Source organism: Copadichromis virginalis, linkage group LG3, assembly GCF_057382275.1.
Source record: "Copadichromis virginalis isolate Kocher_CV1m ecotype Utaka linkage group LG3, C_Virginalis_male_GT1.1, whole genome shotgun sequence".
Classification (NCBI taxonomy): domain Eukaryota; kingdom Metazoa; phylum Chordata; class Actinopteri; order Cichliformes; family Cichlidae; genus Copadichromis; species Copadichromis virginalis.
The window spans coordinates 30847661-30866898 of NC_140620.1; the positions used below are offsets into that span (position 1 = coordinate 30847661).

The 19238-nt window shown below is 41.3% G+C and overlaps 1 protein-coding gene across 2 annotated transcripts in view; it reads left to right on the top strand.

Moving 5' to 3' along the window:
* exoc6b (exocyst complex component 6B) overlaps window positions 1-19238 on the top strand; it is a 129593-nt gene that overhangs the window by 71307 nt on the left and 39048 nt on the right. The window contains exons 19-20 of one of the 2 annotated variants that reach the window (XM_085450662.1): window positions 4448-4477; window positions 15134-15275. In XM_085450662.1, the coding sequence (XP_085306788.1) occupies window positions 4448-4477; window positions 15134-15275 (172 nt within the window). The remainder of the gene's footprint in view (window positions 1-4447; window positions 4478-15133; window positions 15276-19238) is intronic. The other variant, XM_085450663.1, reaches the window with a different exon arrangement.

Sequence of the window (19238 nt, forward strand, 5' to 3'; positions counted from 1 at the left end):
TCAGCACAACTAAGGAAATCTGCAAATCTCACCTGCAAATATAAAGAACTAAATAACTATAACAGTGCTCCATCCATCCATTTTCCATCCAGTTTATCCAGGTCAGGGTTGTGGGGCTGCAGCCCAGCTGCCACAGGGCGAGATCAGTACACCCTGACAGGTTGCCAGTCTGTCGCAACACAGGGAGACGTACAGTCATTCACACTCACATTCCACACATAAGATTACATTTTAGATTCACCAGTGAACCTAATCTCACTAACTGCATGTCTTTGTACTGTGGGAGGAAACCAGAGTACCACGAGACAACCCACTCAGGCACCCAGGACCTTCTTTCTGTGATGAAACTGTGCAAACAACGATTATCGTGCTGTCCTACAGCAGACAGCGATTAAATTATAACTTAAAATGAATTTAAGTAAAAGAAGACGAGAATGTAATGTTTTAAAATGAAAGTGAGGAGTAAAATTGATAAGCTTTCTTAAAAAGTTTTTAAAGATGAATCTCAAATTGCTACAGAAACAAATGTACAAAACTTGGGGATTCTGGCAGGTCCGGGTGTTGTTGGCCAGAATGAACTAAGTTGACATCCTAAGTGTATACAGCGTGCTTCGGTTTAGCAGCAGGTATGGTGGATGTTGTAGTGTTCACAATATGTGGGTCATTAAAGTGTTTATCAGAGAGATGAAACAACCGCCTGCTAAGCAGACGGTACAACACAGAGAGGCCTTAAGACAGCATCTTTCACCGTCTTCCAGTGTTGTGCTTGCAGCCGTCCCCAACTCTCTGTGAACAGTAGTCATGGCCACAGATCGATTTGTGACAACAATTTGCATATTAATGATCATGAAACTGAACTCGTTTAGGGCTCTGCTATGAATTTGGCCACCATTACGAGAATCGATCTCACTAGGAAGAGAGGAATATCGTTTCCTGTGCCCAAGACATGAGGTCGTCCTAAGGTCATCATAAAACAGCCTCACAGCGCCCCCCCCTGTGAGATTAATGTGAAATGTTTCTAAATTACAAAAAGGAGGTTTAGTAGCACTGTGTTTCACACGTGTTGTATTTACTCTGAGTGTGCCGTTGTGTTCATTTGTCCGTCTCGCTTCGTGTTAGCATGACGCATCACAGGGCAGCACAATCTGCTTTACTTCGTTAAAGGATCAGCTTGTTACAGGTTAGGTCGTTAACATGGGCTCCGCTAAGCTTATTAAAGGGTGAGCTGGTTGGGTCAGGACCACTCGATTATATACAGACTCAGGCTGGTGATGCTGCTGCCCAACTTTAATGACATTACACTTCAGGTCAGGATATCACAGCGCAATTTTCCACATTTTAAAGTGTTTCTAAAGTGGAAAGAAATAATTATACTGTTCAAAGAAAATGAAAGGAATGCTTGATCATGACAGTGAAACCTACACTAAGTAGGGTTAAAGTTCAGGCATACCAGTCCCACACTAGGAAGCAGAAGCCATTGTGAATCCATTTTAGTTGCTTTGGTGCAAATAAAAGTGACAGCAGTGACTGGAAAGGCGACGACAGGACATCCTTCCAAAAAAGACAATGGTTTGCAGATGGTGGCCACACATCATTGCTCTTTCCATTTTCCCCTCCAACTTTCCTTATTGTTAGCGGCTTTTTCACTACTAGTAGCACGAGTTCGCCTGAAGCCCATTCAGGTTGCACAGATATTCAGCTTCTCTAGTACTTTACGTGATGTTGTAAGAAGGTGTGCTGTGTCTCCCTGCACAGTCTCAAGAGTGCAGAGGAGATGCCAGGAGACGGGCAGTTACTCGAGGGTAACTGGACAGGGCTGTAGAAGCAGCGGGTCCAGTGTTTGCTCTGTTTCTCACTAGCCAAACCTCAAATCAGTGCTAATGTCGCAGCACTGCACTGTTGTCCAAATACGCTCACTTTTCAGTTTCAAGTAAACAAGATGGTAACGGCCAAAATGTGTGGATGGCATCATGTTCGCTACGTTTATCGTTTATACAAAGCCTTCAGAAGGAACTGAAGAAAATAGAGGGGCATTGTACTGCATGCTGAGCAGAAAAGCGGACAGAGCTTAATATCCCAGCTATGTTGTTCCCACTCTGAATCTACTGTTTTGGGTTAATTTAAAAAGTAAAATGGGATTAACCCGCTCAGCTTTTAATGACAAACAAACAACTGAATTTTAAAGCCTGAAATTGGATTTTGTATCAGCTGTTTTGATCATTTAAGCAGACAAACCGATTTGAGAGCCTACACACCACACACAGAAATACACTCACACACGGACACACACACATTAGCTTTAAGGTGATTTTGCACGCAGATTTAGTCCCAGAGGGTCACAAGGCCATAAGCACCCACACATGTATGCACCAAGTGTTTTCTAGCATTTCTAAGAGGCTTTTTCTGCACCCCCACAAGCCCTGGACATGACCCCATCACACACACGTTAACACCCAGTGTGGGGCCTCCTAAGCAGATCAGATGCTATGAACCTATGATGCTGGGTGGTATGACCTCCTAGATTAAGAGGTGATTGTGTGAAAGAGTAAGGTTTCACAGAAATGAATTGGATACTACTAAAGTGCGTAAACAGGTTTATAGGGGCATAAATTAACAAATACGTTTATACTGCCCCTTTATTCATGTCCTACTGTGTGTCTGGGTCTATGCGAGTAGGGAGCAGCAGCATTTAAAAGAGATATCTAAACCTCCTACTTCTGGGGTGGTACAAAGGTATGCAGCCAAAAGATGCTTTCTGTTGATTTTTCCAGAGTGTGTCGTCAGTTTTGCACACTACCCAAAAACCCTCACCAAGGAAGCGTCTCAGTTGGTCCAGTCCAGCTCAACTGGCTCTTTTCCAGCACATCACTGTAGGTCCATCTAACCACTTTCCCCAACTCATTAACGAGACACCTAGATACTTGGATCTTCAACCCTGAACCAGCACTTCACCCTTTTCTGGCTGACAGCTGTGGCCTCAGACTTGCAGATGCTCATTCCCATCCCAGTCAAGCCATCCTGGTGCAAATTGGAAGTCGTTGCTTGATGAAGCCATGCCGACCACATCATCTGCAGGAAGCAGTCGTGATCTTTAGGATGTTCTCTGATCTTTAGCTGTGCCTGAAATTTTGTCCATAGACGTTATGAGCCCAGTATGAGTAACTTATTGGTGGCAATGTGAAGCCCTGTATTTTTAGATGGACCAAATGGCACATAACATGAAACCTAAATACTGTGCAATCAACTATTAAGCCCCATAGGATTCACTGAGGGATGCAGTTGAATGTCTTCTCCAAGTCCACAAAATAACATCTAAAACACTTTTAATGGCTTCTAGTATTAGTACTGAAAGCCAATCTGAATTAAATTGTTAAACTAATTAAATTAGATTATTACGGACTTCCTGTACTTTGACTGTCATACACTTTCAAAGCCACAATTTTCTGGACGACCTTAGATCATCAGCCAAATTAAGACCAGCTTCAACTCATGAACTCAAGTTCAGGGCTTCGCAGTGCTTCCCACTCATGGATTTTACTTTGATGGAATACTGTGAATGATCCTTTTTTTAATATATTGCACCATTTCCAAGCTTTGAAGCAGACTGTTTGATGGACGATAATGGGAAGGAAATAAAGCATCCAAATATAAAGTCCTGGATGTTATGCAGCCAACAGTAAGGACATTGAAAACAGCACAAACATACGAACCCCAATCCGATATTTATGGAGTGAAGGAGCAGCATGTTACAGAAACATTCCTGCAGCGATCAGCTCGCTATATTTTTGCACATGCTTGTGTCAGCTGTTTAAACAGCTCTAAACCTATTAGTATTAAATGTAAAAGCTCTAAAGGTACTTGGCTCATATTTCCTGAACAGCCACAGGAAAGATTACACTTATTCGTCTCATGCCTCAGTTTCAGTTCCTAGAAAGGAAAGCGTTTCCTTTATCCAAAGACTAATACTACGTCTACTTAGAAAAAGGATCATAATCGAATTGGGCTCAAATTTTAAAAGCAGAAGGGGGACGACGTGAAAAGTCCTCTGGAGTGAAAACAGTCACATGAATATTGGAGAGCAAACTTCGGTTTTATGGTTTATGGGCACTTAGATCATTTTTCTGTAGTGTTCTGAGATGTTTTGGCCACTGCTGCCGCCGTTGTGTCCACCAGATCTGCGTGGTGCTTCAGCACGTTGCACAAAGTGCCAGTTAAAGCCAGATTAGCTTCATCTCGAGGGCCTGTGTGTAATATATACACACACTGAGGTAGAAAAAGCTGCCAATGTCCTTGCAGTGATTTGATTGAGGAGGATTGTTTCCAGGCAGCCATTATATACTCCTTCCACTCTTTTTTTTTTTTTTTTTTTTTTTCCTTCCATTAAGAACACATGACTTCTGATGCTTTGCCCTGTGCTAAATATCCTGGTTTATGTTTCTTGCTTTAGGGAACACCCATAGAACACGCTACCTTACCGGTGAGTATCTGGGCTGCTGTTGTGATGGAGTGATGTTTACAAACCCCTGACTCACCTTGTTAACCCTCAACCCTGACCTTAAATCTCCTCACTAGAACGCATCGACCAGCATGCAAGATGAAAAGAGAGTGATGCACGTTTGCCTGAATCGGTGTTATCTCTGTCCCAACCAGGGAAGGAAATGGGGGCACAATTCTGTTTGTTTCAACTACTGAACCACATATTTTGGCAGGTTAAATTGTCATTTTGTTGTAGGTTCAGTCATAGTATGAAACCTTTGTTATGTATTATAACTGTGTATAAACAGTTGATATTTAACTCTCTATCTGAGAGTTATCCAATCTTGACTAGAGCATATCTGGTACGCTTGGGCGGTATCGATGTGTATTAGTAAAGAAGACTATTTACAAATCTGCACAGCATGACTTTTTTGTTGTCCTGAGGAAATTATGTAATTTCCTTCAACGTTGTCCAAAAAACCCCCAACAGTCCTCTATTAAAGAGGACAGATTGTGTCAGTGGACAAGCAGCTGAGCTCAGTGAGCTGTGAAAGTTGTCAATTGCAAGTTAGTAACCAGTAACTTGGGAGTATTTGGGGGTTTAGTCCAGTTGATAAAAGTGAGGCAGCCAAACAGGCCGAAAGGAAGAAGCTGTGCGGATTGCTTGCTTTTAAAAAGTTGTTTTGTACTCTGTTGAGGACACAGACTTGGAGATCAAACATGGACAATGATGTCAGGGATCAGCTGAAGGTTGTTTCTGACTGTTGGGTTGATTTTGTTAAAGTCAGAGTGTAATGTGAAAGATGCTCGTTAATCACCTTAACCTATTCTGTTTTAAGCACTGAACATTTCTTTGGGAAAAACTCGCTGTGTTCCTTCCCCTGGTGTATCTCCCAGTTGAAGCACCCAGCTTTTCCACTGTCCAATGGGTTAGCTGACTAACCTTATGGCTTGCTGTGTGGTACAGACGATCCAAGAAGTGTGTGTCGGCTTTGCTGAGTGAAATTCAAGCATTTTCCTTTTTTAGTTTTTTAGTCCGGAGCACTAATTAATTGAATTTTATTCTATTTGAATAAATAAATTGTGTGATATTTATTGCAAACTGCTTCACAACAAATGCCAGAACATAGAAACAAAAGGCCATTGAAGAATGTCCTTTTCCTTGCCTTGAAAACTCTTGGGTAGCTTATGCTTTGGTTCGTTATCCATTTGCGCTGTGAAGCTCTGTCTAATCAGTTTTGCAGCATTTAGTAGAATCCGAGCAGAAAGAATTGCTTCTTACTAACTCATTCTGCTGCTTCTATCAGCAGTTACAGCATCAGTAAACACTAGTGACACAGTTCCACTGGCAGCCATACACGCTTACACCATAACACAGCCTTCACCATGTTAGATGCATAGTATAGCTTTGCATCACGAGCTGTTTCTGTCATCTGTATTTTTCTTTTCCCATCAGGTACAAGTTAATCTTGGATTCATTTGTCTAACATGTTTTAAATGTTTTCTAGCAAAGTCTAATCTGACCATTGTGGTCTTTAGTGTAGCCAGTGATTTGCGTCTTGTTGTACAGCTTCTGTATAAGCGTCTCCTGATTGCAGATCTTGACAGTGATACACAGGTTTATTTTCATAACCACAGAAATAAATCTGTGATCCACTTTAGTTGTATTTTCTGGTCTTTCAGGCCTTTTGCTGTCACTCAGCTGGCCAGTGCCTTCATTTCTTTTTAACAATGAGCCGTTTGGCTGCTGCACAAGGTCAAATTTATTTATATACCATATTAAAAACAACAGAGGTAACCAAAGTGCTGTACATTAAAATTTTATAGTGCCATCAAACATTGCACTGAAATCCAGAACAATTGAGCAGGAAACACAACATTTAAAACACAATGAATAACATTTGATAAAAATAAAATAAATTTATAACACAAAATGCAATAATCTAAGGATGCTGCACTGGAACCAAATGCCTAGGCGAATAAAGATTTAAACGAGTGTATTGTCTGAGCTGTGTGGATACGGAGAGGTAGATTATCCCATAGATTTGGTGCTGCTGCTGTAAAAGCTCAATCACCTCTTGGTTTTAGGCGTGCGTTAGAGGAACTGGTAAGATAACTGCAGCGTTTACAGGTTTATCAGTGTGAAACGGCTCAGACTGATACAAACATGCAAGTCTGTTGAAAACCTTAAAAGTAAGCAATGAAATCTTAAAATCAATTCTAAAACAGACAGGGAGCTAAAGAAGGGGTGAGAGGCCGAGGTGATGTCTTCATGCCCCATTCTGGACTTACTAAAGGCAGTGCATAGATGATTGTTCAAAGTCCAGGGAATTACAGTTTTGAAGTTTTCGCTGATTGGTTTACTCGGGTGTTTTTCGCTTAACGGCGGTCAGCTTTAAAATTATAGTAAAAAGCTATAAATACAAACTCGACATTTAGAATCAACTTCAGATGTCATATCTGCTTCATTTATCACAAAATCACAAGAGAACATATCTCACCTGGCCATGAAACCACCCGTCAATTGTCACATTAAGTTTGAGCCTCTAAAGATGAACAACTGCAGAAAAAAATGTGTAATTCCCAAAGAGTTGATACAAAATGTTTGTAAAACCCTTTGAATTAAAGCTAAAAGTCAGCACTTCAATCACATATTTTGATTATGTTTCATTTACAATACACTGTGGTGGTGTACAAAGACAACCGTACAAAAGCTGCACAAAGGCCACTGTGTGCCATTAAAAACACCCTGTGTGATGTCAGGAAGGTATGAAAAGATGGATACCGCCCAAGCCTGATGTCTGGTACTCACTTTCTTCAGATTTCTAAAACAGGCTCTAATGAAACAAAGGGAAAAGGCCAATGTGAAGAATGTGTTTACCAGCTGCTTCAAAAGACAAAAGAAATTTCCAACCCTGGTGTCTGTCAGATCAAATGTGGTTTGTAGTCCTTGAAGTAAAGCTGCTTGCATTGGTTCTGTGTATCTGTGTGTCTGTGTGTCAAGGTTACAGTCAAAGAAAAGAAGGAAAAAATCACTCACAAAAATGCACAAAAGTCCAGACTTCATTTTTGTGGTGTTTCTTGAGTGACATGAACAAATACCTGCCTGGTGCAGAAATCTGTGATTGTTCCACAAGCCTTAACCTGGGCCTGCGCCCTGCACGGTCTCAGACACATCAGTATATCCCCCCTTTTATAGTATTTTTTTCAGGTCATTAATCAGAATAAGCACCTGTAACCCTTCAGATTTACCCGGAGCGCTCAATCTCGTATCCCCCAGACGCAGATTTAGGTGAAGAAGCACTACAGCCGGGTGTCGCCCTGCAGTGTCATTTTTTTTTTTTTTTTTTTTGCTGTGATCCCACCTCTTGACTTTTGGCTGCGCTGCGTGGCTGTTCGTATGATTGACAGGTTTCTGGATGGACAGAGAGCATATTATACACCATGTCGAATCAGTTCCAGGAGTTGTGAATCAGTACGTTTGTGGCGTTGTGAAGCGCTGACTTACGGTGCTGTTGTGTTTATAACTCAACCTGCTTTTAGCATTATGAGACTGCAGTTGAATTCAGATGGGGGCACTTCAAAAACAAGCTCTGTCCAAAAAAAGGGGGGAGTTGCACATGAGTCTATAATGCTGAACGCTTTTACACGTGAGGCTCTGGTGCTTCTAACAGATCCATAAACATGAATGTTTTTATTAAAAGTAACTGATTAAATTTAGCTTGAACACGATCTAAGATTAAATGAAGGGAAAATCATTGTGTTTATTTGGCCTGTATTCAGGTACCTGTTCTGCCTCAGTCACTGCTGGAGTAATACATGTGGCCACACTTACACATTTATTTACCCCCACAAAGCAAGACCATGAATAACCTGAACACTTTCTTCTCAAGTTTGCTGTGCTGGAAGCTGACAATCAACATGAGCCAGATATAAAAAATAAAAAAAAAAACTACTTTAAGATTCTTTTAGGGGCTTTAAAGCTTTGCTCTTAATATAATTTTATATTCACAGTTGATCAAATAACTGTGTCTCTAGTATTGACACCAGATGTATATTTGTCAGTTAAGTACATAGTGATTAGAACATTTTTCATAGGTTTTACAACTTTTCCTATTGATAAAGATCTCCTCCGCAGGCATTCATACTATACTAAAGTGAAGTAGTAGATAGTCTTTCTACTATAGAAATATATGAGCAGCCAGAACTTTGTTCTGTATTTTTACACCTTTATTTGTGTAGAAAAACTGAGACATGCTGTTGAAATCACACTTCTTTCCCTCATATTAACACCTCTGGGGAATTAAATGTGTAGTTAAATGCATTTACAGTCACAGACAGACATTGGGGAGTTTTACTGGTCTGGCTCTGTATGTGGCTCACAATGTGAAATGACTTTAACATTCTTGCTATAGAGTACTTCTTCTAGAGAGAAATTCATGACTGCAAGGTGTCCAAATCATCACGCCTCCACCTCCGTGCTGATAGTTGGTTTGAAGTGTTTCTGCTGATATGCTGTGTTTGGTTTTCTCCAGATGTGTTGTTGTGCATTATGGCCCAACATCTCCAGTCTGGTCTCTTCTGCCCAAAGGACATTGTTCCAGAAGCCTTGTAGTTTGTTCATATGCAACTTTGCAAGCCTAAGCCGTGCTGCAGGGCCTTTCTGCTGACAATCCATTCAAACATTTTAATTGTAGTGTCACAAACTTTAACATTTGCCATGCTAACTGAGCCCTTTAGAGTCAGATGTAGTACTTGGGCTAGTTCCTGGGAATATTGCGGCATTGTGTACTGTGAGTACCTTTTATAGAGGTATTCACATCTGCTGATGATCAGTTAATTAAATGCATTAATTAGCAGGACCTGGCTGCTATTTACCTCCTTAATTCCTATGGAAGCATTTAGGGTGGACATTACCTGACTAGATGGAAACTGTTAGCAGTTAGCACTGTGTTAGCACTGTGAACATAAGTATTAGATATCAGGTGGTCAAACTCACAGTTGGATGTGTTATTGTTAATGTGGCACTAGCATGTGTCACATACCCATCATTTCCCCTCACACAGGCCTAGTGAAGCAACACTAGGCCTTTCTCCACTTTCTCTGCTGTTAGTTGTTGGAAGGAAGCAAACAGCAGGTTTATCACAGCGTAGAGCGATTTGTAGGTTTCCCGCACATAAAAACGATTAAATATTAACGTCGGAGATTAATGCGTGTGCGAAAGCACCTGAAGGTGAATTTTCATATCCTGAACAGTGGGACGAGCAGATGTTTGGTTTTTTTTCAACTGTGCTTTCCTCCTCTTCCTTCCTCTTTCTTGATTACTCACCACCACCCGTCGTCTGTCTCTCCGCCTGACCCCGCCAGTCTCGTCCCCATCCTTTCCCCTCACCTCGTTCCCTCCACCTGGCCTGCTCTTTCTTTCGGTCTATTTGTTCAGCCGTTAGGCGCTGAGTAGATTTTAATGAGCTCTTTGATGAACGTCTCTCGTTAGTTAGAAGGAGGGATGGAGGTGGGAGGATGGAGGAGAAGCATCACTTGTTTTTCTAGTTTCCTTTTCTTGGCTCTCTTCCTTCCTTACTAACTTCTCTCCCACCTCCTCTTCTCTACATATTTATGTTCTTGAATCCTTTCCTTTTATTCCTCTGTCCTCACCTTACCTTTCCTTTGCTCACCTCCCCTCATATTTTGCATCCTCTTCTTTTCTTTCCTTCTTTCCATCTTTGCCTTATTTCACCTTGCTACCTGCATTTCCTCAATTCTTCACTCTTTTACATTTTTCTTGTTTTCTTTTCCCTTTCTTCCTTCCTCACCAGTACTCAACCAGTTTCATTCTTCCTTTGATCACATCTATTTAAATTTACATCTTCCAGCTGTCCTAATGGTTCCTTTCCTCCTTTCCCCAGCTCACCTGTTCTTGTTTTTCTCTTTCCTCTTATTTTCCTTCTTTTTTCATCACCCTTTCTTACTTTGCTCTTCCTTTTGTCACTTTTCAAATTCAAATTCAAATTTTATTTGTCACGTACACAGTCATACACAGTACGATATGTAGTGAAATGCTTGGACAACTGCTCGTGACCTAAAGAAAACAAAAAAGGAAAAGGCTATGAATAAGATAGGAAATAAATATGAAAAATTAAAAAGGGTGAATTTAACTAGGAAGGAATAAAATATAAATTAAGGTTAAAAATGAAATAACTGTCCAACACAAATTAGAATGAAGGGTAAATTTAACTGGGAAGAATAAGATAAAATATATAAATTAAAGTTGAAAATAAAATAACTGTACAACAAAATACACAATACACAATATAGAACTATATAAGAATGTATGAAGAAATCTAAATATAAATAAATATATACACAATAACAGCAGCTGTACAAGTATTAACTGGAAATGAAGAATATAGTGACCAGTGTTGTGCAAAAACAAAGTCCAGAAAGTCCAGTGTGTGTGTAAGAACCATATGTGTGGGTCAGTACTGTGTGGTGGTGTGATTGAGAGACCGTATCGCCTGTGGGAAGAAGCTCCTCCTCAGTCTCTCTGTGCTTTTCTTTTGTTTTTCTTCTGTTTTTGTTCCCACCCTTTCTCTTTTTAACTTTTTCCTTCCCCCTTTGTTACCTTGTCACCTGTGCTCGTCTTCTCTTTCCTGCCTTTATCTTTTCTTTCCTAGTCATTCCTTACCTTTCCTCATGCTTTCTTTCTTTTCCATTCCTTTTCCCACATTTCCCTTCAATTGTCACTGCTTTTATTTATTTTTTTAATCCCAACCTTCCACCCTTTCCCTCACCTTTTCTTTTCACCCCCTTTCCTTTCCCATCTTATACTTTCCTCTCCTTCCTCTTCTCCACTGTGCCTCAGGCTAATCGTTCCCAGTTGTCTGTACTGAAGTCCAAGGCAACGCCATTTTTGTCAGAAAGACCTACGTGTGTGTGTGTGTGTGTGTGTGTGTGTGTGTGTGTGTGTGTGTGTCAGATATTCCTTGCTTAGGACATGTAAATAGAATTAGCTCATTTCACGCTCTGTCTCACCCGATGATAATTGACCCCCGAGGTTGTGCGAACACTGTATTCTGTGTTTGTGTGCACGCAGAGTTCAGAGGTCAGCGTCGTATTGGAGGATATCCGGCCAGTCGTAGGTGTGTGTTTCTCAAAAATATGTGCTTGCACGTGTGTGTCTTGTGTATAATTTGATTTTCCCTGTGAGGTGAAGGCTCTCCAGACTCTTTCCTGACTTGGATCTCAGTTCATGCGCTGCTACAATTAGATCTTTTTTTTTCTTTTCTCTTTCTTGCTGCTGTCGGGTTTGTTATACAAGATAAGATGAATTTTATGGATCTCTGAGGGGAAACAGTTTTATTACAGCGGCAGTGAGTTGAGTTGCTGCCTGGAAAACAGAGGAAATGGTATTAAAGTGTGTCATTAAAATAAAAATAATGTCTTGATTAAATCGTTGCTTAATGACAGCCAATAATTTTAACTAATGTGTCTGTTAATGTTCTGTTTTGTTTTTCCTTAATTTCACATTTCCTGGATGTATTTGGGAATCGGTGGGAGGGTATTTTCAGCCATAGGAAAAGTCTGGGAGCTCAGCCATTACTCAGGATTTTTACTAGGGGATCAATTGAAAGGATAATGAATGTGCTGTGCTGCTTGTTTCGTACATTCATTAATGCTTGGACATTCGCTGCAGGTTTCCATCCCAGTCTAGACGCCAGATTGCGTGGACAGTGTGCAGAAAAACAACGCTGATTTTAAAGTTATGATTAGAAATGTGTTTATGCTTCTGTTTTTTTTTTTTTTTTTTAATATATACAAATGAGAGCATTCGCACAGTGGTGGTTAGCACTGTCCCCTCACAGCAAGAGGGTCCTGTGTTTGAATTTGAGTCTTTCTGAATCAAGTTTTCACGTTTGCATCAGGGTGCAAAGACATGCTGGTTAGGTTAACTGGTTCTGTGATTACCTTCGCTGCAGGAAACAAAAGCCACTTGATGGGACTTTAACACAAGACGAGCACTAGTTAAAAAGTGAGTGTCTCCTGTTTTCAACATCGGAGAAAAGAAAAGGGTTTTTTCTCCATGAACCACTATCCAAAAGCCGAAATGAAAGGAGTAACTTCCTCACATTTAGAACTGCTTAAATTTGCATTTGGAGAAGCTTTATCAATCTCGGAGGGAAATTGAGTTGTCATAGCAGCGTACACACAGCCAAAACAGACAACAAAGCAACCGTATAAAATGAAATGTAGAAATGGAGGGATAAATAAAGAGTTAAAATTAACACTAATGTTACTAAAAGGATTTTACAGGTATTGTAGGTGCACGTGTACGTTGTGGTGTACAAAAAGTGATGGAGTGCAGTTAGTCCAGTTCAGTATGTGTAGAGTCTGATGAGCAGGAAGGAACGACCTCTGGTGTCGTCATACAGCGAGGCTGAAGGGATCTGCTGCTGAAATTGCTGCTCGGGTTGTCTGATGTGTTAAGGATCGATGCCAGTTAATTTCCCTCTACAAAATCATGCTGCAGGAACATCCATGGACAGCCCTCGATAGTGTCTTTGAGGTGTTTGCTGTGTTGTCTTTTTTTTTTTTTTTTTTTTTTTTTTTTTTTTTTTTAAGGATGTGCTCAAGGATTTTCTGTGGGTGTAATTTGGGCCGTTTATAGGAACTTATTATTATAATGTGATTATGTAGCCCCGATTAAAATCCTTACTGATTAAATAATTCCTGACATATGAATTAAATTAAATAATTTTCCTGTATTTTTTTTTTGTGCAGCATCTTTTGCGTATGCAGTGAAGTCCAGCTAAATTTTACCTTCATGTCACAAACGCTGGGGAAGGGTTTATTTTTCGTGTGTCTGCAAGCAGGGGGAAAAAATAGCCTATATATTGGAACATGGGATTTTTAAATCACCAAATATCTGTATTGGTAACGAGCGGAGGAACAAATTGAGCCGTTATAAATGCAGATACAGATTTATCAGCATGTGGCTGCTAACGGCCCCCGCTGATATATCGGTCACGGTTAACAGTTTACGGCGCGTAGAGGAATAGAAACAGGAACTGGTGCCCTGATGTTTCATCTGGTTTCTGAGAATTCAGTGGGGAAAACTTGCTGTGTGTTTTGGGTCACAGTGTGATTGCCGGCTGGTCAAAGTAGGTTTTGATGCCATCGTCTATCTGCTAGCTGTGATTCCTTATGTTTTAGCATAATGTTTTATGTGTTCAGGGAGGTCAGGGGGTAAATGTCCTGAGTTTTGCTTCTTTTTATGTCATGGTATGGCTTCTATGAGAATTTACTCTGAATTAATCAGCATATAAAGAAAGTGGGAGTATAACTGCTCACAGTGTTGGTTTGCCTTCCTTTGATTGGCAGGTCAGATGAAAACACTTGCAGTCTGCTTTAAACGGAGCGCAAAGAGCTAAAACGACTAAAATTCAATTAATTTGACATCGAATGCACGCTAACAATTGCAGGAAGATATCAACAATTTATTCGCTGTGTATGAATATTTGCAAACGACACAAGGAAACAGAGTCACATGTGTGATTAGAGCTGTATAAACACTAGGTTCACACCAGCACCTTCATGTTTCACACAAATATAAATGTTGTGTGTGTGTGTATTTGCACATGCTGCATGTATACATGTGTGTTTAGCTTCACTGTGTGATTAATGAAGGTAATTAAATATGCAGGGCTTGAAATGAAAGGTCCCGCGTTTCTTATTAATCACCCCTAAAGTGCGTTGGTGTCAGCCGGACACATCAAAGTCACGTCAGGATTAATATGTGTAATCAGGCCTTTCAGGGAAACTTCCTCTGCTCGGCGTTTCACTCAGAGTTTACAAGGTTAAGATGATCTTTTAATAGACTTGATTTCCCCTTTTTTTTCCTCAGTAGTTCTCTCAAAGCAACATCTCGTCAAAATTATGTTGATGGTACTCAGGAAAGAGGAATTAAGTCATACAAATTGTTTATTTAAAGATTACAAGAAAACTAATCATCTTCTCAAGCTCTAGATTTCCCCTTTTCTTTCTCGGTTCCCACTGAACTTTTGCTCTTTCACATAACCTTTTTTTTTTAAAAAAAAAACCCTTTACCACTTCTTCCCCCTTTTCATCTCTTTGCTTCATGTTGTTGGTATGGAGTCATAGAGGTCAAACACGAGGCCACAGCTTGTCACTGAGACTACACACACACACACACACACACACACACACACACACACACACACACACACACACACACACACGTGTACACAATCAGAAAATCGAACCCAGTCAAAGTTGTTTCTATATTAATGTTTTGTCATGCACTTCCTTATCCCCTGCCTTTATTCTTTTATTATGCCACTTCATCATTCTGACTGCACCTGAATGCAGCACACGTCTTTGTCGTCGCTGTGTGTGGGTGTATGTTAAAAAAAAAGCTGAAATTTTGAGTTGTGTTTAGTTTTTGGGCACATTTTGTAGCTGCACAGGCAGAGATCACCCTCATTAACCTCTGATGCACATTGGTTATGAGATATGAGAGCTGAGTCTAGCAGTGAAAAACAACACATTTTACATTTCTGTTTAGAAATCAAGAGAAGAAAATGCAGCATCCTCACTTCACTCCTTTCTTCTTTCCTTGTGTCTTCTCGCTCTTTCTCAGGGTAAAGTAGCGCAGACTGCGTGCATGTCGTCCTGTAAGCACATCTCCACGTCCCTCATGCAGCTCCTGCTTGACCCGGAGGTCCGACAGATCTCCATGGGCGCTCTGCACCAGCTCGACACCGACGTGAAGGAGTGCGAGAGTGAGTGTCGCAGTGCAAATGTTTGGGCATTTCATTAGTGGGTTTTTGTGTTGAAGCATTTTTTTTTTTTACAGAAATATGTGAAAAGGTTTTGTGTCTTTTTGTTTTTTTTCCTTCAGAATGATCGTTTGTTACTTTTCTGCAAACTTTACAAAGTTTATGGTTGGACGTTTGATTTATGTTGACACACGGATTAAGAAGAGAAATGTTTTGTCAGATTACTGTTTTCTTCACCTCTTTGCGTTCTCTTTGTCAGTTTCTTCTTTCTCTTTCATTTTTTCTTTGTTCCACTTTGTTTTTCATTCACACACTCACACGTGCACACATGTACTTTTTAGCCCAAATGAAAGTGAGGAGGCACATCTCCTTAACATGAAATGCATTTTTCTTTGAATTAAAAGTCTTGGAGTCGCACAAAGACATTAATCACACGAGACCGCTTTTATGAAATGAGCTGGAAGTAAGCCATGTTTGCACTTTGCATCTGAGAGCACAGGGGGCGCTATGGAACAACCAATTGCATGGTTGAGGGAAAGCATCTTCGATACTCCCTTCTCTAAAAATCCTTAATTTTTCTTGCTCTTCCATCTTTTTTTCCTCGAATGTCTCCTTACTCTCCTCCTCGTCTCCAGCCTCCTCTCTCCTTCCCATCATCCTCCTGGCTCTCCCCCTCTCTTCCTCATTTCTTTCTTTCCTGTCCCTCCTCCTTCTCCTTGGTTCGGAGCCACAAAGATGCAGAGCTTGCAGATAAAGGCGGGCAGGGAATGAAAGAGCGAGACGCGTCGCTGGCTCGGTTTTTACATGATCAAGGTTCTTAGAGTCACTGAGAGCGTGTGGGTGATGTGATGTGCAGTGACATGCATGCAGTGCTGCGGAGGGGTTAGCAGGTTACAGAGTTAGTTTTTCAGAATGGATTGGGAGGGGTGGGAGTCAAACTGGGAAAAAAGTGGAGCTGATGGTACAGTAGATGGATGGAAGAAAAGGAAAGTGGAAGATGAGTTAAAAATTTAAGTGGAAATGCAAGACAGAATAATGCCTTATAATAATGGGAAAGGGGGTTAAATATTAGGAGAAAGTACTAAAAAAGGAAGAAGAGGAACGGGAAAGGGGGATGAAATGAGAAGTTTAAGATGCATGGACAGTTTGAGTGGAAGAAATGGGGGCAAATAATTGTGTTTATTGTGTTTAAATAAATACACTTAATGTAATGTAAGCTTTTTTAAAAAGTCACTGCACGAGTGCGGTGAAAACAGCAATATGACTAACAAAAGTGTTAAATGTTCAAGAGCAACAAGAAGAAAACTTTAAGCAAAAAGTGGAATAATGAGTGGGTAAAATTAAAGGACAGAACAGATTTCGGGTGAGGGACAGGTGAACAAAGAAAATGAGATTAAATGGAAGAGCTGTGAAATTAATCAAATGAAAATCAGAAGGAGGGCACATGAGACGGACAGAGGGAAGAGCAGAAAGCATGGATGAGAGGAGGGATTAAATGAAAATTAACAGTGAGGTTTAAATAAAAAAAGGAGGAAGTGAAGGAAGAGAGCACAAGAAAGAGGGATTAGAGTTTGAATAAAGGGAGGAATTTCAGGATGGCTGGGGATAAAGAGAAAAAGGAAGGTACAGATGAATGAATGCGATCACCAGGGGAGTGTGGGGAGGAAAAGGGAGGAGATGTCGGATTCTGAGAGAAGCAGAGGAGCATTGATGGAGAGAAGGAAAAAGAGTTGAGGATGAGAGTGTGAAGCTACGAGCATGGCACAGCGGGCAGCAAGCGTTCAAACCCGGCCGTTGACCAGAGGCCGTCAGTGACTGTCGCTGCCACAGAGTGGACGGACACTGGTTAAACTAATTTCTACCCTGAAGCAAAGCCAATGGGAGGGACGGGTACTGTAGACGGACGTGTGACAGGGTGGGAAACTAGCGTCCGGAGTTTATCCACAGCAGCCACCAGCTGGCAGCTACAAAGTGAATCCCGTCGAGTGAATTGCTTTGTGTGGATGGGGCTTAAGAGAAAGAAGCAGAGCATGGAGATGGATAAAGTGAGAATAAAATGAAAAACATTAAAGTCGAGGATGAAAAACGGGGCATCCGTAATCCTGACCTCAAAACTATCCGGGATGGAAACCTGATTTATGAGCCACGTTTTTGTTTTGGCCTTAGTGAAGCGACCATCCCCACTTATCTGGCTTTGGGAACGGCGTCGCGGAGGATGCAGGCTTGTGCTTTCCCATTATCTTGTATATGCTGGGTGAAAAATACAAAATGAACAAGTTAGGAAAGAGTCAGTTTCTCGAAAGCCATCGCCAAGCTGCCTTAGTTCATTTCCAGTTTGCGCATGGACATGTAGAGGGCCAGTCATTTTTGTAAAGCGCACAAGCCACGGCACCTAGGTTAAAGAACTAAGTCATTTTTTTGTACTACAAATGATGCTGTAGCTTTGACGTGTTCAAAGGTGAAGAAGGGAGCGAAGACATGAAGACAAGATATAAATATTACAGGGAAATACATCCAGAGATGAAAGGAGGAAACAAATGAAGCGTGGGAGTTAGAATCAAACGTAGAAGGTGCTACGTGTTCAAAGCAGGTATTTAAAATGTATGTTTGAGATGAACATAAATGTATTATAACCTCCAGGATCTACTCGCTAAAAGAAAACCACAAAAAGAATCAGGGATTTTCAAGAATCTGACCATTTCTTGAACCCAACAACAAAGAGCAGGGAAGCCACTGAGACACAAGAAAACACCTTAGGGTGGAGGTCTGGATGGATGGTTGGCTGTACAGTGACTCCCCTCTCTTGTGGATGTGCACCACCTTAGGCGTAGATTGTACTTCCTTTAAGTCCGCTTGAGGAGATATCCAGGAGTGCATGGATAACTGGTGCCCTGTAATACAGGTAGGCATGCGAATGTCCACAAGGACACTAGTGCTCTTCATCTGATGATGAAATTTATGTCACTTGGACTTGAGCAGACCCTAAAGCAGGGGTGTCGAACTCCAGGCCTCGAGGGCCGGTGTCCTGCAGGTTTTAGATATTACCCTGGGTCAACACACCTGAGTCAAATGATTGGTTCATTATCAGGCCTCTGGAGAACTTCAAGACATGTTGAGGAGCTAATTTAACCATTTAAATCAGCTGTGTTGGATCAAGGACACATCTGAAACCTGCAGGACACCGGCCCTCGAGGCCTGGAGTTCAACAGCTGTGCCCTAAAGGGTTCGTTGAGGCGGTTCAAATGACCTGACTGGCACTGCATGCCAGTTATCACTAGTAGTGAAAGAGATGTTACCCGTGTCCGTTGACAGCAATGATTGCAAGTTAAAAGATGTGTGGAAGTTTGAATGCACAAAACAAGCCAACGTGCTACTCTGATTGTATAAAGTGTAGCGGCATTGGGCAGGAAAACGTTGAACAGGTGGTGTGAAACAGGGCTGTGGCCGGCTTTTTAAGTTGCGAAAGCTTTGCTCGAGTGGCTGCGCCTCCACGTACCCAAAGCACTGCTGTCTGCTAACACTAAGCCTGGAGGAACAGCCGGTGTGATGGGTTTCCTGTTTCGTTTCCCTTAAAGAGCGATAGAGAGCAGGTTTGATTTGTCACTAATTTGAAATATTCAAAAGGGAGTGAGTGGTAATAGGTCTGTTGCTGCTGCCAAGACCAGTGCCTGTTAAGTGACGGCAGAGGGAGAAATTAAGAGAAAGTTGAACCGAGTTTGGGTGGAAGAATCGTTTAAAAGGTTAGCTTAGGCGATGGCTTCAAAGTTTATGTGCAGGACGTGTGTGTGTGTGTGTCTCTGGGGTCAGTGAAGACGGCGGGCGTGTAATCAGTGCTGTAGTGTGTATGGCCTTGTGCTTCTGTGTGTGTCCTGAGGTAAAAGAGATTAGCTACAGGCTGGCTCTGGCTCCCTCTCTACACCACGGCGCTCCTCTTTCCTCTCCTCTCGTTCCCTCGCTTCGGCTTGT